The sequence below is a fragment of the Manacus vitellinus genome, unplaced genomic scaffold (assembly GCF_001715985.3).
Source record: "Manacus vitellinus isolate BGI_N305 unplaced genomic scaffold, ASM171598v3 scaffold_29_pilon, whole genome shotgun sequence".
NCBI lineage: Eukaryota > Metazoa > Chordata > Aves > Passeriformes > Pipridae > Manacus > Manacus vitellinus.
In genome coordinates, this window is record NW_021940207.1 from 3,221,385 (window position 1) to 3,244,520 (window position 23,136).

Sequence of the window (23,136 nt, forward strand, 5' to 3'; positions counted from 1 at the left end):
GCCAGGCACGGCCATCCCCCAGGCAACACTTAGAAGAGCAGTGATCCCCCTGGAATGGACAAAAGACGTGGCTGTGTTTTTCTTTTTGGTACGAGGAGTCATGGCACCAACTGTTTTGGTTTTGTTACTTTTTTAACAAGTGCTCTCTATCTTATATATATTATATATACAAACACTCACCGAGACAAGGGACAGTGCTTTTCCAAGAGACTGATGAAGCCAGCTGTATAACATTGCTGTTTGTAAATTCATGTCATGCATAAATGTATTTATGTTGTAAAGCTATTTATATATTGTTTATAAAGAGATATTTATAAAAAAATTATTTATGTAACTAAATGAAAAGTTGAGCATTGTAACATTTTTTTTGTCCTAAGTAGTTGGAAAACTTTAAAAAAAAAATCATTCCATGTGGCATTTTGTAACCTGTCTTTATTTATCAAATTCACATACAATTTAAATGTCAGATTGATTGATTTTAACAGAGCTAAAGAAGAAATTGTTCAGATGTTTTAGAAAAGTCAGGAGTGAGAGAAAGGCCAGCTGATATTTTAAGCTTTGATCCCATATGCAAAAGTAAACTTGTGAATCCTGTGATGCCCTGATGGATCCAATGCTGCCCGGTGCTGCGAGCAGCTCCAAGCTTCCACAGAACCCAGCTGAGCTCATCCATGCCCAGATCCCAAATGGCACCCGTGGAACTGAGCCCACCACGTTCAACAACCGAGCCCCGGATCGACAGCAGGGTGACAAGGGCAGCATCTGGCCTAGACATGTTATAACTGCTTCCAGTCTGCAGGTTTGGGTCCAACTTTCACCCTGTAGCTATAATATTGTCACTGGGCGCCGGATGGAGACGCAGTCCCTGCTGACAGCAACAAAGAGCCCGCACTGGATCTGGCCCCCAGCTGCGCTGGTGGGAACAGAGCTTTATGCCAGAGGCACTGTTATTCCGGGATCCGGCAGCTCACTGAGTATCTTGTTTATATTCCCATTCGCCAGCCCTTTGCTGCTGAGCTGTAAAGTCCCTTCCTCCAGCAGAGATTTATTTAACTGTGTCTGGGACAATACGTAGACAGACCAAAATATACTGAGGGCTGCCTGGTAAGGATTCATGGACACAGCTGCTGCTACAGGTTCTTGCTATGTAAAGTGCATGAAATAAATCGTTAAAATGACTTGGAGCTCTAAAGGAAACAGCAAGCAAGGGGGCGGGGAGCGCAGCAAACATGCAAACGCCTGCATGAAGGCTCTTTGGTCTCATTCTTCAAAGAGGCCTTAGAAAAAAAGAGTGGCAGGCGCCCAGCCCAGCCGTGACAGGAGTCACAAATTATGCCCTGACCATTGTAGTGGGCTGGGAAACAACAAGCATTATGTTCTGCTGGGCTCCGGTACCTAGGACAGGGCAAAAAGAAAGTCACCAAGACCCAGAGGCAGAGCGATCCTTTTCCTTAGCAACCAGCAGGAAACCATAGAAACCTTCAGCCAGACTCACCCCAACTATTAGAGAACATTAGGTTTACAGAACAAGAGGATTCATTCAGACACCCGACAGCTCAATCATCAGGTTAGGGGCACACAGGTGACATTTCTAACCTTGCATGAGCACAGACTCCATCAGAGACAGGTACCCACCTCGTGGTGCCTACAGAGTCCAGCTGGACAGGGAGCAGCAGCTGATGGACCACATAAGATGTTGCCTATGGGGAACAAAATCAAGACCCTGGGAGGGAGGGAGGCAGGATGGGCCGGTGGCAGCTCAGTGCCCTACCCGAGGGTCAGCTGGAGCCCTCCAGAGCTGACCACAGGTAATGACAGGGCTCTGTAAGGCAAATACAACATTCTACAGCTTCACACATCTCTAGAGGGAAGGAAGGGCTAAAGAGATGCCCATTAGAGGGTACTGTCCACTGTCACCCAGCAAACCTAAGGGACAATAAGGAATTGCTTACTGTGCAGACCTTGCACACCAAGTCTGAAAAGAGGGTGTAAGAAGGTGGTGCTGCAGGTCTCTCTGAGTCCTGGTCCTTGAGCATGAAGCCAGAGTAGTGACCATAACAAAGTGCCAGGCTGGAACCAAGGTGGGGACAATTCCCCTTCCAGTTTTGGTTTTTTGCTGCAAGCCAGAGCTGGAATAAAATCACCTGCCTGGTGACAGAGGGGCTCTCCTCAACATGGTGGGGGGGACCCAGTCCAAGGAACTCAATCCACACAGTTTGACCACCCAAGTGAAGCAGAACCTCAGGGGAGATCAGAGATCACAGCCTGGAGTCATGTACGGTCTGGATTCCTGTTTCTCCTCTGCAGCATAGTCCAAGGGAAAAAGCACAGCATGGGTTCCTTCCATCCACTGGTAAAGAGCAAGGCCAAGGAAAAGGACAAAGCTGCATGGCAAAAGGACAGTTGCTTGGCAGAAGGAGAGGGATCAGAGTGAGAGCTCCTGGTGCAGAGGAAGAGGATAATAGCCTGGTTCCTCGCTTTACTGCTTCCACTCTGATCAGGGATAAGTCTCCCTGTCCCTCAGCATGTGGATTCCCACCTGCAGGACAGGAACACTGTGCCCACATGGGGGTGTGAGCTGATGTGCAAGAGAGAAGGCAGCACTTGGGGGTGAAAGAGCACTTGGGATAACTCAGATCCACTCAACCTCAGGCTCCCCATGGCACAGCCAGACTGGCGGGTCTGACAGGCAGAGTGGCACTGCCAGCAGAGGTCAGTTTCCAGAGCACTGATGGGCACCTTCCTCAGTTCAGTGGACAAGCCAGAACGGGAATCAGAAGCAGCTCCTCAGAGCACAGCAAGCAGCTGATATGGCCACAACGGGGTCTCCCTGATAGGGGCTCAGTAGCAAACAAGGGCAGCAAGAAAGAGGGACCACAGGAATCTAATTAAGAGTGCAGGAGGAGGCACTATGTGCAGCAGAAACAAATTGATCTCTGAAACATCACTGCCTCCCCTGTGGGCCAGCTTGATCAGATCCTCAAGACATCCAGTAAAAGGATCCAGGGTCAGCACTAAAAAACTCCCCTGCCACAGCCCAGCTCAGAGACAGCGTAATTGAACAAGAGATGTCCTGGATGCAAGCTGCAGCCTCAGGGGGTGGCATCTGACATCTCAACTGCAGGCTCAGAGAAAAGCATTTAGCAGGTGTGTGTCCACAGACCTGGAAGTGAGGGGGGCAGGAGTCCCAGGTTCCTCTGTCCACACTCAGCTCAAACTGGCACTCTCAGCACCTGCATGTTTCCTGCACCACCAGCCGAATGAGCAGTAGCCACATTCAGCTTCCAAGTGGTAGCACTTGTCACATGATATAAGAACAGCCTTGATTTCTCCTCTCAGGAGCTATTCCTAGCAGGAGTTGAGCCATAGGCCCCCAGCCTGAAAAAGCACACTGCTCTCTAGTGAAAAAGGACAAAGAGTTTTCTCCAGCGCTGTTATACAAGTGCCTGGCAAAGCTGGAGCAGACCTTGAAGCTCCCACAACAGGGACACAGTTGCCCTCTAATGTGTGGGAAATCAGTTCTCTTCCCCCAGTCCACATTACAACTTTTCCAAGGTATTTATTGGTTGAAGGGTTACAAAGCCCAGCTCAGGTGACAGCAAATCCCAAAGCAATGAAGAAAAAGAAAAGCCCAGAGCAGGAGAGCAAAGGAATTTTCCAGCTGGAAAGGGACTTGAGGCATTGAGCAGGGACTGCCAGGGGCAGCAGCACACATGCCCCTGCCACTTGCTGCAGGACTTCTCCAAGCATGGGCTGCTTCCCTCAGAATAGAGAAAAACAAAGGGAAGGGATCACAGGGCAGCTTCCAGAGGGAGCCTGAGCTTGACACAAGCGTGAGTCGAAAACAAGAAGGGAATTGAATTCAGGCCCCTTCCTGTCAGTCAGCAACTAACCTTGTCAGAAGGGATGGCAGCACTAACCGAATCAGGCAATTCATTAGGTTTGGGGCACACAGCAAAAGCCCACGCTCTCTGGAGCAGAACTACAGTGAAAATCCAGGGTAATGAGTTGCAAACTGCCTTTGTAAATGACACTTCTGCAGTGACTCTGGCAGGCTGGGAAAAGAGCTAATAGGAAAATCATTAGGTAGCATCCCTTTGATATTGTTGAAAACGGCACAGGCTATTTTTCCTGCCCCCTCCATAATTAACCTGGAATATTACCCATAATACTCCGGGCTGATATTCCCACAATGGACCACCTTATCTGCATCAGGAGAAAAGAAGGATATGCTACAGAGGAGGAAGATGACTTCTGGAAAAGCTTAAAAGGTTTAAGATTTCCCCCCTACTGATGCACATACGCATCAATTCCATCAGCAATGAACCTCTGCCCAGCCAGGAGACCAAAGCCCTTCACAAACCCTGTCACAGTCAGCACGCAGGAGCAAGGCTGTCCTGGGAAACACAGCTGTAGAGGAGCTGATCTGCCCAAGGTTGCTCTCTGCAACTGCAGCAGAGCTGGAACAGGACACAGCTCTGTGCTTTGCCCCTTATTTATAACGCTGTCCTTGTCCTTGACTTCCTTTATGCTACACCAGGCAATGGCCTGCACCTCGCGAGGTGCAGAACAGCTCTGAGGAGCAATGCCTACCCACCTGGCTTGTCTGCCAGCAGGGAGAGGTGTCATCTCACAGTCGTGATGTAAAAGGTACAGCATCACAGCTGGCAGGTGATCCTGAAGGAGCTGGTGCTCTCTAACAGCTGCGAAGGTGACAATGAAACACCGAGACGTTACTTACTGCAATAGCTCATCATGAGACTGACCAAAACATGAGGGGTGCTGAGATTAACTGCATCTCTGGGAAGAGTCTGGAGGGCTGGATAGCACTACTCCCAAACCTGAGACCCATGAAGATACAGCCTATGGTCAGACAAGCTCCAAATACTCGCAGAAAGGCTCATCCCTGACAGAGCGAGGCCTCGCTTACCCACCACAAACAGCTTTTCTGGAAACACTGAAGTATCATGTGTGATTACAGCATTTTAAAAATGCCCTAATGATGCAGATGTTCCAAAGCCTCTCTAGGAGACCTGGAGATCTGGAAGGGTGTCCCATCTTCTATTAGAATTACACTAAGCAAGTGCTACTGGCACAAATTCTTTTGTGCTCTGTGGAGAAATACACTTTTCAGGACTGTTAAATGACCCTATGGCATCCCATTACTGCCTGGAATTTCCAGTGTGTATATGCATTCACTGGAGCTTATAAAGAAAAAGCCGTGGTCACAGCAACCACACTCAGGCAATTTGCAACAGGGTATCTCCTGAGATGAAAACACTGTGGGAAAAAGAAGCGTCTGTGCCTGCGGATTCGGAGACAGGGAGCAAACTGCTGCTCTGCCTTTTCCTTGCCTGGTTCAGCAGTCAGAGAGGGGAATACCACCACGGGGACACTGAGAACAGGGTCAGCCCAGGCTAGGGGGTAAACATGCACTCTCTTTACCTCAATCACTTACCTCTGGTAGCTCTGTGGTAGGGCCAAACTTGATGAAATATCAGCAAAATGTCAACAGTCCCTGAGAGACACAGACCTTCATCATGGAGCAGAGTGAAACAATGACATATTTCTAAAAACTCTGCCGAGAAATTCAATCAGACTGTCAGGGTAAAACTCTGTATTAAGAATACAAGGTTGAGGTTACAAGCAGGAACTGAGATCACTCTAAACTTTAATTTACTTTCCCTGCTGCCCCTGGGTTACTCTCTCAGATTATACAAAAATATGCTATGTAGACTCAGGTTTTGGTTCCCTTGCATTAAGTCAGATGCTACAGAGGAATTAGTGGGGTGGAAAAAAAACAAGAGACTTTGTTTGGGACTAAGTGCCCAACATCTTGCTAGCTGGGCCTATAGGTTCTTAAATTTCTCCATTTCCCCATTTTTAAGAATGATAAAGAGCAAGGTTGTTTCTCTCCATTGTAGTTTGCAATTGGTTCAGATGCTGAAGTAACAAACCCCAGCACAGCAGCCCTACAAACACACAAGCTTGGACTGTTTTACCCTGCAGGGGTGGCTTTATGTGGTTTCCAGTTTAGCTGCACTCACATAAACTTGTAGAGAACTGAAAGTTTAGGAAAAGTCTGGGTTACCCATGTGATTTGTTACGTTCCAATACAGCTATCAAAGCTAAGGGCACTCTTCCTTCTGTCTCCCCTGCAAAGAGTAAGCCCGAGTCTGCTTCACACACATGAAGCAGAGCCTTTCACCCCCATAGGACAAGAACACTAAAACCAAAGCCACCCTCTGAGGTCTGTATCATTTTCCATTCTTACAGGAACTGAAAGCTGTTCAGCAAAATTCCCTTTGCAGGGCTGGTGGGAGAATGGCCAACTCTTTCTACCTACCACTGTCTCTAAAGGAACAAAAGCTTTGCTTTCCCCAGCTTCACTCTGGAGAGCAGCTGTGCAGGTCCTACTCCTGTACCTGATCCATGGAGAGAGATCTGCTAGCCCTGAGTGCAGCTCCAAAAGCACCCACCGGATTTCAGAAATCTGCACAAGACCAGTTGCAGGACTGGTCTGAACAAATCTGAACACAGAAGGGTCTGTCAGCATCACTGACTTTCCCTCCTGCTCTCAACACAAGACTAACCTGGCATTCAACTTACCTAAGAGGGTGAGGAGGGAAGTAAAAAATGAATAGATTTTGAGCCAAAACTTTTTTCTTCTGTAAAAGACTGACATCAGCATTGCTTTATCATATTCCAGAATTGCCTGATGTTAGCTGGTATCAACCGAGTCACAGCAGGAATGCCAGGGACATTTGTTAGCATGAGGCACAGCTTTAGGGCTAGGGCAGCCTACCAGCACTGCAATCAGCTGAGATCCTCTCTTCCATTTTCCAGCTCAGTGCTCAATTCCATATTAAACAAGCAGTAGTACAAGTGGAGCTGCAGAACACAAAGCTAGACAATAAAGCCCTGAAGAGCAAAAGGGAAGGCAGCTCCATCCACTTTGTCTCCCTCGGGGTGGAGGAGGCAAACAGAAGTTCAATAGCACAAAGTCTGCCCTGCTGCAATCTTGGAATGAGCTGCAGCTGGAGCAGCTCTTTGCTGCCATAAACCAAAGCAGGGCAGGACACTCTCCCCACACCAGGGAGCAGCGTCCAGCAGAGTCCAGCAGCGCTCAGACAAGCTGCCTTAGCTGCCTCCAGCAGGCACATGCGATACATGGGAGTTTACATCAAAACTGCCTTTGCTCCAACCTCCCTCTTATTCCCATAGCACAGTTAAGCTCCCCGGGCACTCCCCACTCAAAACTGTTCACAGTCCAATCCCCATCAGCCCCTAATTCATGCAACTCTGCTCCGAGTTGCTGCCCTTCCTGTAGTCACAGGGAGCCAACAGAATCTTTATCTGTTGTCCTTCTCAAACAGCACAGCACCTCCTGCATCCTTCCCTGTTAACAACTCTGCCTTCTGCTTCATTCCCGGAATAGCTTCTAACTCTTTCCTTCAAGCCAGATTCATTAACCAGCTGCTGCAGAGCTGTTTGCCTCCCCCAGGTACTCTGTGCATGTCATTTGTTAATGACTCATCTCAGCCTGGGCTCATCGCAGACACCCCCCTCCTTTTGCGGCACCAAGCCCGACGCTGGCACACCAGGAGAGCCAAACACGCAAACAGCTCCAGTCCCTCCAATACCCCAGTCCCTTCTCTGTCCTCTGTCGCCATCAAACATGGGACAGCTCTTTATTCAAAGTGCTATTTTCTCCCTTGCTTCTTTGCTGATCAAAGGCAATGTGTACCGAAGCATGAGTAAGATCCTCACCCCCAGCCAGGCTTTGAGAACAGCAAAAACGTAAGAACAAACTCGAAAACTTCCAACACACTAAAGAAGCTCCAGCAAACTAATGTGACTCCTGTAACTGGCAGGGAACAAACACCAAGGGTGCCAAACTCACATCTATTTCCCCAGCAGACTGTGGCTTGCTGAGGAGCTAAAAACAATGCCCAAAGGCATTTGTATTCCTCCTGCCTCTTTACAGGACTGATATTAAAAATGAGAAGGAAAGAAAACAGAGCCTATTCTCACCAGTCAAATTCAGTGAGGAACTGGACAACCAGTATGCTGCAGCTGTCCACACAGCAAGCCAGAAACAGACCCAATTCATCTCTATCACACAGATTTGGGGACACAAAGTCCACCTGCACGTCTCAGAAGCTGTCAGCTAAACACTGGGAGAAGTTGGAATAGGAACTAGTACTGCCAGTGCTTGGGGAACAGCTCCCCTGAGGTACAGGGGAAGGCTTTGTGCTCTGGACTTGCTCACTTAACATCCTTCCCTGGGAATATTTTGGCTTGCATTTCTAGGAGGACAGAGAGCTGGAAAAGAATGAGAAGCTTGATCAGAATCAGAAGCCTCTGCGACTTGACTCAGAGAAAGCTGGAGAGAGGTTATTTAGATCTACCTCTCCAGATTAAAAGCTAGTGTCCCTGCTCTGCAGGAGAAGAAAAGGAGAAGGATTTACTTTCAGAAGTGAACAAGTCCCGTGACTGAGGACTGCAAACATGCAGATGGCAAAGAGTCCTGGTAGCAATAAGAGGAAGGCACGTGCACTGCACAAGCAAGCACAGGTGACAGCTGGCTGCAGGACTGGAGGATTGTCACAGTCCTCTGCTTCAACAGCTCCCTTGCCCGTTCATGGGAAGCTCTTCCCTTTACAGAAGTGAAATGCAGGGGCCAAACTACAAAGCACACTCTGCTAGACCCAAAGGGAGGAATCGACTGGCCTAAGACAGAGCACAGCTACAAACCTTCCACAACCAGCCAAAGCTGTTTAGGTTCAGGACACTGGGCTCAGCTACCAGCTTTGCCACAGATCCTTCTGCACAAAGTTGGACAAAGGTGAACCACTGAAAAAACGTGAAGAGCGCTTCCCTGCCTCCCACATGAATAAGGGAGCTCAGTCACACCTTTGGATAACATACACCAAGAATCAAGTAAATTCTCAAGTGAACAAGTGCCACTAGACTACAAGCCTAAAGCAGCCTCAAAGTCAAGACTCCAGACTCTGACATTAAATCAGCATTTTTAATTTTTTTTTCTAAAATGTGCTTTTTCATGAATTGCTGTTCCAATGCTTCCCCCTTAAAAAAAACACAACCCCACACCTTGACAAACTAGGTGCAAATCACCTGAAGTTAGTCTGTAACAAATAAAAAAAACTCACAAAACAAAGGCTGAAATGCTTTAGAATCACAACAATGTACAAAAAACAAGGGAAGAAAATACAACCTGAAAGTGTTCAAAATTCAGTAAAACTAGTCGAGTCCATTGCTTCAGCAAGGGGATGCTGCTGCGACCCCTGCCAGTGGGTCCTGGGCCACCAGCCTGCCTTGATGCCAAACAGGCTCCCCTCCCGTGCAGACCACTGTCGCCAGCATCCAAGGAAGAGTGAATGCATTACCCTCCGAAGGTATCAATGGGGGAAACAACTCACAGGCAGCTCTGGGAGGTCACATCACATTCAGGAGGAACAATTTCTAGCATGCCCCTGACCACCTGCAAGAAGGAAGTCGAGAAAGAGCAGCCTGCTCCCTCCTTATTGTATTGATGCCTCAGAGATGCAGAACAGTGCTTTAAATCTGTGAGAGATTAAAGGGCCTAGTAAGGGCAGTAAACAGACAGTTAAGTAAACAGCCCAGCACTGGATCTCAGCTTCACAGAGCGAGGTAGTGTGAATTTCACCCCAGTTTAAAACAGAAAGGGGTAGCAGAAAGGCTGAAGACTACCATGTAAAGCAGTTCCTGGCCTAGAAACCTTCCTGCACTCCCTTTGGGAATGAAAAGATCTGTGTTGATGGCTTCCTCACTCCCAGCCTGGCTTTGGTAGCCACACTTCAACCCTGGGATTCAGACACTTGCTATAGAAGCTCTCCCAAGATCTGATTTAGTACAGCAGCTTCCTCAAGGTTAAGCAGCAATAAAACTAGCTGGGAGGGAGCAAAACTGTCCACAGATATTTTGGTTTTTTTCTGCCCCTTTTGGTTAGTCCCTTTCTTTAAAAGTCCCTCTTCAGAAGACCAGAACAGGGACACCCTGAAACTTCATAGGGGCAGCACAGTGTAACTTAGCCAGGTGCTGCTAACTGGGAGCTGTATTCAACAGGGCTTTTATCTGCCAGCCTGGAAGGGACTGGCCCAGAACCCACTGAAAAAGGAGTTGCAGGCCCTTTTTGCTCCTCCTGTTGTCATTCCTAACTGAATGACAATTTAGATGGTATGTTCTAGTGGCGGCTGGAGACCAGCCCTTTGACTTTGGACATCTTCTTTGTGGGCTGCCTTTGTTCTGTGTGTGGAGGGCACTCTCGCTCTACCAGCTGCTGTTCCATCTCCTGTGCCGACGACGAGGCTGTAGCTTTTAATGTTTTCTTTATGTTTGTGACCTGGCCAAGAAGAGACAGTGAATCAGCACCTGCTTCTTCCTCCCCTCGCAGCAGAAACTGTTCATAAACATATTGAAAATCCCCTGGAGTACAGAGTGGAGATTACAAAAGAGACTCTCCCAGCAGTAACGTGCTCTGCATTTGACTTTATTAAAGGTAACGTTTCATCCTCAATTACAGCCAGAGCTGTTAATATTTCCAGTCTGGGTCAAATACGGAATAATGGGGGATTCCTTTTTTTTTCTTAAGAGACAATGGCACAATATTTTGCCACCTTTCTTTCTGGCTGGAGGGACCTACTACTGCCTTGGTGCAGAAAGCAGCCATTGTACCTTTCTGTTGGCCAGAAGCAGGAAGGTGAAAGAAAAATTTACTCTTAGGACAGCACTTGAAAAGGGAAAATGCCATTTGACCTGGCTTGCTGGCTGAGCCACAGGTATTTGTTAGAAGCGGGAACAGAAACTGGTTTCATGGGAGGCAGCAGTAATGTTTCTGCTACTCTGGCTGAAAAGGAGAGATATGTCACCAGGTACCATCCTCTGTCCCCTGGAACTCTGTAGGGCTCACTACAAATACAATGAGCAAACTTTTAAAAAAAAAAACAAACCAAGGTTTGGGAGTCAGGTGCACCAACACCAGGCCAAAGGCATCTGGCAAACCAAACGTGCTATGGATGCCGATCGAGCCGCCAAGCACATGTAAACATAAACCTGCAGGGATGCAGCACTTTGCAAGAAATAATCCCTGATCCAGAGCCTCGGGAGGCCCGTTCCCACCCGGGTTTGGTGGCACGGGCCGGGCCGGACCGCGGGCTCGTGCTGCCACCTACGGGCGGGAGCGCGCAGGGCCCGGCCGGGCCGCCCCGACCCCCGGGGGAGCTGCGGGGGCACTTTTTGCAAAAGCAACGAGCTTCCAGAGATTTTTGTTAATCACACTTTCAGGTGCAAACCAAAAAGAAATGGTTTATTTTTTCCTTCCTGCCTGCCTCGTAGGAAAGGAACAGAATTGTATCAAAGCTTTGTGCCGAAAGCACAGTTTTCCACACAAATCAATATAGGACAACAGTTAGTGCAGTCACCTGCCCTAAATTTATAAAAATGTATCAAGAAAGATGCAATCTGCTCACAGTGGGCAAATGTGTTGTTTGTGGTCTTACTAGCACTCAGAAACAGCCGTGTTTTCTTCCTACTCCACACCTTATTTGCATGATTGCCAGAGAGCCATGACCATCAACCAGGTGTTACCAGATAATTTTCTTCAGCAAACAAACACTTATCAAACAGCATAGAGCAGCCTGAAATTAATCTGTACCCACCTCCATCTCTACCTGCTGCTGAGTTCTGTGATGGTTCTCTTTGTACTGGTTGGCTCTAAGTACTTGCTGCTCAATTCCTAAAAGAACTGCCTCACAACCATCGCACCTGCAAGATACAAACGATGTCAGTGTCTGCGAGTCCTCTCTGGAGCAGCTCAGTCAGGCACTGAAAAGTCACACTCATCCAAAAGTTTAAGAGATTATTAAATTTATACCTCCTGCTTAGAGCTGCAAAAAGCTGGCAAGAAAAGCTTTGCTGCATACTCAACATGTTTCACAGCATTCTCCAGAGAGTCTGTGTTACTTTTACCATCAAAGAGTAACGGCAGGTTCAATGTACTTTCAATCCTTCTTTTCAGTCAGAATTACAGCTTAAACAGGGATGCAACATATAATTTAAAAGTAAGAAAAATTTTAAAATTAAAGAAAAAAGTGATACTGAAATAACTGTTCAAATGACAAGAACTCGGGACTGGAAAAGACAAAAAGAGAACTGGCAGTGGGTTCACTGTTACCTTCCAAATAGGGCTGTAAGGTCCTGGAAGCTGCCAGAGCCCTCCTGCCATGATGGGACTGAGAGAGCTGGAGTAGAGAAGCAAAAAACCTGCCCCAACCTCAGGACAGTGTATTTACCCACCAGTTTAATTACTTTTCATGTGCTCATTACCACAGCAACTAGGAAGCAATTCCCAGTCAGCTCAAGACCTGCCACAGGCTCCACAGTCTACAGGGGAATTTCTCTCGGGGAAAGGAGTCCTATAAAAAGATGAGAAGCAGCTCCTGGCAAAGATACAAAATGATAATACCACAGCCCCACTATGGTTGCAGGCAGCAGTGATTCCCTAGAATTTGCCCACATAGTTCTCATCACAGTGAAAAAGGTTGTAAAGTTCTGTTTTTGTTATCAAGTGTAATAGCAGGAAGGGGAGTAGCTCCCACCACAGGACCTTGAGTCCAGTTTGGCACCTCTCTCTGCAAAGGCCTCTACTCCTCGCTGGGGTCTTGCCATGTAAAAGCAACAGTGTGAGCAGAAGCTCACAATGTGGTAGTTTGGCTTGATACATTACACAAATTGAATCCCAGATGGGATCTTGGAAAACTTGCCCAACAGACTCCTCCTCCACGTGCCGATTTATAGCACAAGACTCCTGATTAATGGAACATGGTGAAATTGAGCCAGCACTTGAAACTGAGGATAAGCTAAAAACAGGACAAGCTATGTACAAGGAACAAGAAAGGTAGAGAGACTGCCTCACCATTCCTGGAGTGTTTTGACAATGTTACTGATGTCCTTCTTCTGAATGTCTCTACCAATACAAAAATCCACCTCTAACACCTGGTTTCGTTGATCCAGCTTCCCCTGGATAATATCTGTATAAACCGCTTCAATAATCAGATCTTCCAGCTCCCTCAGATTCCTCATATCCAGGTCCTTCAGCAATACGGAATAGGGAATGCACTAAAAACAGCAAGACCAAGAATAAGTTAACAGTCCTAGAGCCAAAAATGAACAGCTAAGTCTCAGAAGGTCAAGACTCAAACATTTATTGTATCCTACACTTTAACCTGCACAAGCAGCAGTGACTGTGGCAGAACAAACACCTGCCAGGCCATGAACTATTCTGTCACAACTTCAGTAATTCCTGAAGCTTTGGTATTAGCACATCACAGAAGAAAAAAGGTAATGGGATTGCAGAAGAAATTAAGTATTGCTTAGCCTTCTCTAGAACAAAAAGTCAGTGTTTTTAACTATGATTCTCCGTTTCCAGCAGTGAATGAACTATACAAAGTTTCCCAGGCCTTCCTGACCAATTTGCATGTCAGTTCAGACACACTTATACCTCATCCATGGAATTCCACTAGGCTAATGTCCCATATGCACCAGGAGAGAACACTAAACCAAGAGACAAGTGCTGTCACACTCCAGGCATGTTACCTTCATTCGGGACGCCAGGCTTACGATCGTCAAGTGTTTCAGCTTGTTCTTCTGAGTCACTGTTAATTCAGGCAGGTTGTCTTTGTTTGCTGTTAATGTCAAAAAGACAAGATTCAGGACTCTACTTCAGAAATTATATAACCCAGGCACATTATGCTACACTAAACCCTGGAAGGCTGAACTCCTCCAGCAACTGTGGGTGCTGGTGAGCAGAGAGTGCTGCTGCTGCAGACAGATTGGCACACCCAGAGAGAGAGGGGAAAAGTTAAAAACAGCTTGACAATTCCATCCTTCTCTGCTTCTTTAGTAATTCTGGTTCTGGAATTAGAAAGTAATTCACAAGTGGTGCCCTGCCAAAACAGTTGGTCAATGTTTTGTTTCTAACAAGTAATTTTTATTTCATTAACAAGCTGGCAGAATAAAATCTTCCTCCCTGGCTAATCTGTTTGCAAATACAGCTGGTTTTATTTCTCTAAAGAACTGCAGAATTTAGAGTTGAAAGTGTAAAGTACCAGGCTGAGGAAGAGAGGAAAAATTATTAATCTAGATGGCCACACCGTCACTGTATTATATCCATGTGCCTCATGAATATTTAAAAACAGAAAGGAAACTGGCAGCTCTCCAAAGCAAAAAAACTCTTTAAAATATCTACTTTAATGGAAATGAATGTTTCAGGGCCACTCAAGTTCTCCCATCCATCCCACCTCATCTAATGCTCTACACTTTGACTACTTTTACCCATCTCTCTTTCTTCACTAGAAAAGGAAGAACGATCTGTGCTGTCACATGCTGGGACAAAAGAGCCATGAAGAGAAAACACATCCTCTAATCAGTCACAGAATTCATGAGGCTCATGTTGCTCCACAGCCACTGGAATTTCCAGTCCTTGCACTTACAGATGCCACTTCTCCTTACAGGGACTAGATAGCTCATCCACCACAGTGATAGCCAGCACTATGACAGAATTCTTTGTCACGCTCTGTAATGGTCTGGATGAGGCTGCTACTCACAAATGAAGCATTAAATTGTAGCAGAATGGAAGCATAAGCACCAGAGATAAAAGCATATTTTGACAGATACAAAGATGATTCACACATAGTCCTTCTGAAGCTCTATAAAAGTCATTATTTCAACTTCTATTTTAGCTAAGAAATTCTTTATTTTGTTTCAGCAGAGCTGTCATGAAATAAAAGGTTGTCTCATAAACCATATAGGTTTTTATAAATAATGCAGAACAATTTTGTCTAAGTTTTCTGCAGTTTCCATAACCGGTGTCATCTAAATTTCCAAACACATGTCTGAAATTGCTCTCTGCAGAGGTAAGTGGTCAGTGAACATCAACAAATTCTGCTACAGACCAATTCCATCCAGCACTGCAGTCCCATAAAAAACCAGTAACACACCACGGTCTCTAGCCCTTCCTTTAATTTTAGCAATTAAAAAGCACAGAGGACCCAGAGAACCCCTACAGAGAACTCTCCTCCCATGCAAATTCTGTTCTTGGACACTTTCCCCCAGCCACACTCCACCAGGCATCACAGAAAGCAAGGAACTGCCTCTGACAATCCCAGAGGGCAGCCCAGCCCCGCCCTCTGCAATCAGGCAGCAGTCTCTTACCTACATAGTCTCGGTATGTTCCGTACGCAAACAGGTTCAGCAGCTGGAAATAAGCAGCATTGGACCCTTCAGCAAGCTGGGTGGGGAGAAAAGAAATTTCACATTAAACGGTAACAGTCAACACAACCCTGATAATCAACTTCTCCAGAGAATGGTTTAAGCCTGCATAGGACAAGAAGTAGCCAGAAAAGCAATTACATCTCGGTCTTAAAGAGCTGGACTCTTTCTAAGGGCTCACAGGCAGCAGCAAATTTCAGCAGTTTTAGAGTCAAGGTGATCCAGCCATTTCTATGCACCAGAACATAACTAGAGTTTGGGCTGTCAACTGCTTTGTACAGCACCTCAGGAAGTAAAAGAAAGAGGCAAATCTTAATTTCAGCTGACAACCTACAGGGCCAGCTCTTCTCCTCATGTGATAAGCAAGCAGGCAGTGGTGATGGCTGGTTAAGCATCCTGGCTATGACTGTGAAAGCTAAGGCAGCTCACCTGCAGAGCCACCACAGCTTCAAAGCAAAGCAAGCTGGAACGCTGTGAGTTGAATGCATTTGAACACTCAAATGTAACAGCATTCCTTGCCTGCAAACACTTCAATGGAGTAACAGCGGCACCAAGCAGTGATTTTTATTGATTGGGGTTTTTTAATAAAATTTGCTGCACACAAATCCAGGGGAAAAAAAAAAAAGTCCTTGTGATTTGATGCTGAATAACCATAGAGGCACTTCTGGGCATAATTAAGAGCCTGTCTGGAAAGCCAAACTTGCTGCACACTGCATTATTCCAGCTGCAGAGATACTCAGCTTAGATTCCCTCACTGGAGTATAGGCAGGGGCTGGCAAGGCATTCTCAGCAAAAGCTCTGGAACTTACTTTCCATCTTGGTTTGAAATGGTTTGGATTTGGTTACCACCCAGGCCTGATACACTAGACATCTGTTCACAAAGACTTTTGGAGAGCATTGAAGTTCTGCTTTCCAGGACAGCAAAGGAATAGAAAGGGATTTTTTTTGTTGCTGGCTGGCTAAGTGCCTTCCTAAAACTGTTACTGTGCTGTTGCCAGATTTTTGTTGTGCTAGCAATTGCATTAAGGTAGCAAAGCTTTATATAGGTATTTTTTAACACCTAACATATACAAGGCAAAAGTAAGGTCAGTCTCTCACACACAAACATCTCAGAACCAACATAAGTCGCATCAGGCCCTTCCTGGCACAGAAATTTCATGCACAGGCTGTGTGTGGAAATTTCTGGGGATCCCTCATATTGGGGAAGTGCAGAAAAGGGCATTAGGATGGAAACTCATCTCTTACCTCCTGCACGTTTGTTAACTTCAACAGCTCTCCAAAGACATAAACCCCAGGAGCCTCCAGCACTTGATTTATAAGAGCAGTCAGAGCTGAGCCACTTGTACCTTTGGCCAGTAAAATAAACTGCTCTAGAAGATTGCAGGACGGTTTCTGTTCTCCTGCCATTCTCAGTTTTCAATCTGTCAATAAAAGAACATAATATTAATACATCCCTCCTCCTTTGCCGAGTCCTGGCAGTGGACCAGGAGCTGCTGAGCTTGTTTCAGTGTCAGCAGAGCCAGGCTCTTCTCCTGCACCCAGGGGCAGGCCACAAACTCAGCAGGTTCAACTGCTGATTTATCTGGGGAGCAAAAATGATTCACACAGTATCTGAGCAAAATTTCTGTCTGCTCAGTCCCCTAAAAGGATCTGCTCTTGCCAGTAGAAAAGGAGTTTAGATTTCATGCTGTTTTCAGATTTTCCTTATACTGATGCTGCCAATTAATGCCAACTGTGAAGATGCTTATTGATACATCTATTAGAGGTCAGCTGAGGCTTCCTCCTTCCTCATTACACATCCCAAAACCAGCCACTAATATAATTCCCTGTGAAGGACTGATCCACACTGTATGGCCAGACACTACACCTTTTCCTTTTACACTGCCTACAGATAAAGTGTGTGCACATAATTCCTACTGCTTTCTGAGCCCAAAAGGCAAAGAGATCTGGCCTGTAAAGCAGCTCAACAGTCTGCACCGCACAGTTCAAGTGTTTTGGGTTAACTGGAAAGCTCAAGTGATAAAAATACCCTGTCTACAAAGGCTCTATTTAAGTCCCTGTAAAGAGAGGTCTTTGTCTTCCTCCGCTGCCTGACATTTCTGGTGTGCATGTTGTCTCCCAGCACCAACATGTTGTTTTTGAAACCTAAACCACTATTTATTAACAAGTTCCACAAAACGAGTTGTTTGTTTACAAACAACTGAGACAAAACTTCCCAAGCATGTTATTCAGACAGCAAACAACTTGGCAGATAAGGGGGGGAGTTGTGCTATGTTTGTATGGGATAAGTATCAAGTAGAGGGTGTAACCTTTACTCTGGTGAAGAAAATCAAACAATCAGCAGAGAACCAAACATCAGAGATTGTGTCTGGTTCTATGTGACCACCGGGCCCACATTGTGGGGGGAGCACAGTCACACAGGGGTTTCACTGTTTCACCAGGCCTACCCAAATTAAGGCTTGTGAAGCCATCGCAACTTCCTGTATTAGTCAACTTCTAAAAATACATTTTACCCTGCTATTTTACACCTCAATGGTCTCAACCTGAGCAGACAGCATTTCACACTCTGCACACAGAGATGTCTCAGCTCTTAGTGTAAATCCTCTTTCCATCAGAGGCACAAGTGCAACACGAGAACAGCACCTCAGTGCTGACTGAGAAATCCCTGCAATACAGTAACACTCAGTGTGGGCTCCTCATACACCAGTGCTGCCCTCCCTACTCATGGAGAAGAAACAGACACAGAGGACAATTTCCTCAAGAGAGCACACGGACTGGGAGGGCTGGGGATGGGATTCAGATACCTCGGTTCCATTGTTTCTCCCTCACAGGTAACCAAACCACATGCTGGAGTGTGAGGTTACAAAGGACTGGCTGGTTGCATCCATGCCCTGATAGGGAAGAAATGCCAACCATTTGCCCCTACCCGAGTACACGTTCAGACAACAGCGGTGCTATTGCAACCTGTCCGCACCCCGGGAATACCTCGCTGCTTCCACAAGCGCCTTATCCTGGTGAGAAGTGACTGAAATACACAAAACACTCCAACGGAGCTTGGCCAAAGCCTACGACAACCCGCACACGGGGACAAACCAGGCTTCTCTCCCGGTCAGGCCTCTCTGAGGGGGTTTCAGGGCGGGAAGCGGCCCGCAGACCCCGCACAGGGAGGTGGGGGTTTCCCGGCCCTGCCGTCCCTCCCCAGACCCCCGGCAGAGCCCCCGGGCCCCACCGAGCAGGCCGAGCCCTTCCGCAGGGGGTGATATACCGGGGGATCCCTCAATGCCGCCTGTCCCGGCGTTACCTGTCGGCTCCCGCTCTCGCCCGTGCTGCCGGGTCCGAGCGCGCGCCTCAAGGCCGCCATGATGGCGGCGCGCGGTGTCCGCGGCGCGGCCTTCCCCGGAACGCGCGGGCCGCGCCGAACGTTCCGCCCCAGCCCGGGAGACCTCAAGGACCGGGAAGTGCGTCCCGGCATCCCTCGGATACCGCGATAGGCACGGCGGGATGGGTGTGCTGGCGGCCGTAGAACCACGGTCCGGCGGCCCTTGGAGCAAACTTTCACCGAGGAGCGGTTTCAGCACAAGCAAGGGAAATTCCCGCCTCTGCTTTTGGGGGTACGAGGTGCGGTGGCGGCATCGCGGGGGTTTGCAGCCCCAAAATAGCCTGTGCGAAGGGTCACCGTGGTCAGGCCACTTCGTCATTGGAAGTGGGGCCATTATTAGATGGAATGGTTGCACGGGGCACTGGAACAGGCTCCGCAGGGAAGTGGTCACAACCCCAAGCCTGGCAGAGCTCAAGGAGCATTTGGACAACGCTCTCAGGCACATGGTGGGGTTCTTGGGGCTGTGCAAGGAGAGGATTTGGATTTGATGATCCTTAGGGGTCCCTTCTAATTCTAGTTATTCTATGAATCTGTGATTCTATGTGGAGGTTAATGGGCATGTGATGGGATTCTTGGAGTTGTCCTGTGCAGGGCTAGGACTTGAGCTTGAGGATGTGAGTCCCTTCCCACTCAGGATATTCTATGATTCTACCAGCCAAGCCTCTCAGGCCAATCCTCCTGGGAAATGCCAAGAAATGGGGTGAAAGATGACATGGTGCTAGAAGTGATTTTAAACTCCATAGAAAAATGATCCATACAAATGACAAGCCAAAGGGGCAGAGCTCTGGCTGTGATGTGAGGGAGCAGGGAGGGAGCTGGAAGGGTTCAGATCCTCTCCAGGACACAGATCAGGAGCCGAAAGACTCTTGAGAGGGTATAAGAGCAAGGGTGGAAACGAGGGAATTGGGTTTTTTTCTGTCACGGAGGCCTGTAGGCTCATCCATGCCACGCTGTGAATAAAGTGTGCCTCTGCTAAAAATCCTTCAGCCAAGAGCAAAGTGCTTTTGGCTTTCAGTCAGCCAGTCCCTGAAGATCAAGTCATGGACCAGCATAGTAGGAGGGGGGAGCTTTCAAGGAATGAACATCAGAAATTATTAGGGAAACTGATAGGGCTTATCCTGTGCCTCAGAGCCACCCACAGCAGGTCCCCAGGGTCCCGTTGTCCAGAGAAGGGATGCCAGAGAAGCACAGAGATGCAGGTGTTGGAATGCTGTTGTGACACTCTGGGCTTCAAAGCAAATTGGATGTAAAAAAACAGGCCCTGCACAGCAAGGGAACTCAGCCAGGGCTATAACAAGCCATTCAGTAATTTACTTAAGCCACACTTAGCTCCCATCTGCATAGGGAGGGAGAATTACCTCTTTAATCTCATCCTAACCAGGCCCTTCCCCACGGTTTGTGTTGGCCCAGACGTGCTGGAACAGTGGCCTTGGACAAGCAGTGCGTGGCCTCCTTTGTCTCAAGTCTTGTTAAAGCTCAGATCCCAGGCTGAAATAGAAATGGAAATATATGATTGTGAGCTATTTTTCATGGATTGGTTTTGCAACCTCTTGCTACAGCCTGTGGGTAAAAATCAGCTATAAGCCCCATGTAGGTCAGCCAGGAGGGCCTGTCCTGCGCAGAGAGATGTTAATCCATTTTATCTTTTAATGTTGGCATTATCTCTTGACTCACCCCATCTCTTCCCCTTGTGATTCTGCAGTCCAGGTCTCTTTTAGGCAGCAGATAATTCAACTAATTTCTCTGCACTGCCTGAGCAAAGAAACCATAAATCCAGAGTAACATCCCCAAGCAGTGGAGTCGTGAACCCCCAGATTTTGAGAACACTTGGCCTCACCAAGGAGAGGGCTGACAGGGAAAGTACTTTTGTGTTTAAGTTTTCCTTTCGCAAATGAGGTGGTTTAAATCAAAAACTCTTGTGAAAAGAATTCATGCACTAGACTAAATTAAGCTGCCAGGATTAGGACCTGGTTCCTAAAGTGTCTGTAATAATTTTACTTCCCAACAACTTATAGCAAAATAAAATCAACTGTTGGCACCATGGCATTATAGGAGCAGGAGCAAAGGCACCTGCACATGACTGAATGGCCAGTAGCCCTAGGGGAAAGCTTGGCTACATAAATGCTGACATCATCCCAGGTGCAGTTTATTCCTCATCTGTGTGTGCTTCCCCCATGCTTCATCCATTCATCCTCATTCCTTCCAGCCTCGTAACCCCTGCAGCTGCCAGCACACACCTCCAGAGCATGGAGTGATAGGAGCTGTCAAACTCTCTGCATTTCCCAGGATCCAGACACTCAGCTGCTCGCTGGACTCTCATCTCACACCTTGGCAAGGCAAAGAGTGATGTCTGGGTGGTTGCATGTGTGTGGTTGTACAACCTCTTCCATCAAGTGTGGGGTGAGATGAAGCCCCAGTTAATTACACTATCCCCCAGTTATGCTGCTCTGCAGAAACACCACCTTGTGTACCTGCACCTTGAGAGAGCAGCTGCTGGGGAAGCAGAAAGCAGGCTGGAGGTGCCTTCTCACCTGCAAGGGCAGCTCAGGAACTGCTACACCTGCCAGAGACATGAAAGCAAAGGGGAAGTTTTCAGTTCAAAGTGGCACCAAGGGATGGTGAGACTTGCAGCAACCTTCTTGCAAATATTGTTAAGATTGCAAAGATTGTTAAGACAAGTGCTGTTTGTGTTAATGCAGCCCAAGGATTTTGCAAGGAGATCCCAGGGTTTCTGTCACTCTGAGTTGTGCTGTCACATGTTCCACTGCTGCTCCTGCCTGCAGTAGTCACAAGAGCTTCACACTTCAGCCATGAGCTCTTTAGTGATTTTCAGAAGTTCAAAAATGAGAGGCCTGTGCTTCCCTACATAGCAAGGCAAACTTGGGAATTCTGAGACTTGGCCAGAAAACACAAAGGTTCCAACTCAAAATTCCAGGAACACTCCTACCCCTGTGGTACAGAAGCCCTTCAACACTGCAAGAGTTCCTCACCTCAAGATCCATTTAGCCTCAGCTCCTTCATCTCTGAGGAGCCTGAACAGAAGCAGGATTGAGTTCCTTATGTCTTGTGTAATCCAGCATGTCCTACTTCCTTCCACCTGGCAGGCTCTTCTTCCCCACACAACCATTTGTTTCTGCCATCTTCAAGTCTGCTTTTTTCTCACTTATCTTTTATCTTCACCAGGCTTTTCTCCCCAGTGGCCTTTTGTCCCTTCTCCTTAGACAGCATGCCATTCCACAGCTTAGGTAAAACCCAGGAAAGACTCTTTAATACAAGATAGATATATATTAGTATAGGGCACCCCTGGCTCTCAGCCCAGACTCAAAATGATCCCTTCATACACTTTCAACCGGTGGTGTGGAACTGAGCATGAATCACACGCATCATGGAAATAAATGATGCCTATTTTTATTAAGGTCTCTTATTGGTGATACTGGCAGTGGCCTTGTCCTTATGCATTAAACACAGCCTTTATTAATGTTCACATTCTCCACTTTTGTACAGTGGCTGATTTGGAAGCAAGTCAAGCCATGAGTGAGTGTATTGATGTCACCCTGAATGTTCACTGGTCCTGTTTTGAACCTGGATTACAACTGCTGCCTTCATCATGACTTAATGCTTTGTATCAGTTGCGCTCAGATTGTTAACAGAAGGGTTAATTTGTTCACATTAAAGAACAGCCTGTCTCCTGGGATGTGCTAAAAAACCTGAGACTTTCCCCCACAAATGACTCTGCAACAAAACCATAAAGGCCATAAAGATGATTAGGGGGCTGGAGCACCTCTCCTATGAGGAAAGGCTGAGAGAATTTGCATTGTTCAGCCTGGAGAAGGCTTCAGGGTGACCTTATTGAGGCCTTTCAGTACCTGAAGGGGTCCTATAAGAAAGCTGGAGAGGGACTTTTTGCAAAGACATGTAGAGACAGGACAAGGGGAATGGCTCCAAATTGACAGAGAGCAGGTTTTGATTAAATAAGAAATCCTTTACTATGAGGGTGGTAAGGCAATGGTACAGGTTGGCCAGATGTAGATGCCCCATCCCTGGAAGTGTTCAAGGCCAGGCTGGATGAGGCAGGTTCTAGTGGAAGGTGCCCCTGCCCACGGCAGAGAGGTGGAACCGGATGGTATTTTAGCCCCTTCCAACCCCAACCATTCTGTGATTCAAATTTCTGCAGCACAAAGAAGGCTGCCCTTGTTCCAAGGGAAGCATACTATTTATTTTAAACCTTCTCTATAACGCTGGTCCCGTTGGCTCCAGCCCCAGGATGCGCAGAATCACAGAACTGTCGGGGTTGGGAGAACCCTCTGGAGATCACTCAGTCAAGGCACGGTACCCTGGAGCTCGTGACAGGGGAACTCGTCCAGGTGGGGTTTGAACGTCTCCACCAGAAGCCGCTCTGGGTCTGAGCGCCGGGGTCCCCGGCACCACCCGGACTCAAGGCTGGA

At 47.3% G+C, this 23,136-nt stretch overlaps 1 protein-coding gene across 3 annotated transcripts; it reads right to left on the bottom strand.

The window, feature by feature from the left end:
• Positions 1-416: 416 nt before the first annotated feature.
• Positions 417-18,626, bottom strand: COPS7B (COP9 signalosome subunit 7B). Of its 3 annotated transcripts, none has more exons than XR_003915888.1 (7): positions 16,558-16,733; positions 15,256-15,331; positions 13,639-13,727; positions 12,959-13,161; positions 11,703-11,808; positions 5,459-10,387; positions 417-4,703 (listed from the first exon to the last, which is right to left on the bottom strand). XR_003915888.1 is itself a non-coding variant. In XM_008924502.4 (7 exons), the coding sequence occupies exons 2-7, from the start codon at positions 16,717-16,719 to the stop codon at positions 10,229-10,231; spliced, it is 795 nt and encodes a 264-aa protein (XP_008922750.1). In that variant the 5' UTR covers positions 16,720-16,733; positions 18,614-18,626; the 3' UTR covers positions 417-10,228. The 3 variants fall into 3 exon arrangements, 1 of the variants encoding a protein (XP_008922750.1); XR_003915889.1 differs by having other exon boundaries at positions 417-1,700; positions 4,598-10,387; XM_008924502.4 differs by adding an exon at positions 18,614-18,626 and having other exon boundaries at positions 417-10,387.
• Between the last annotated feature and the right edge of the window lie 4,510 nt (positions 18,627-23,136).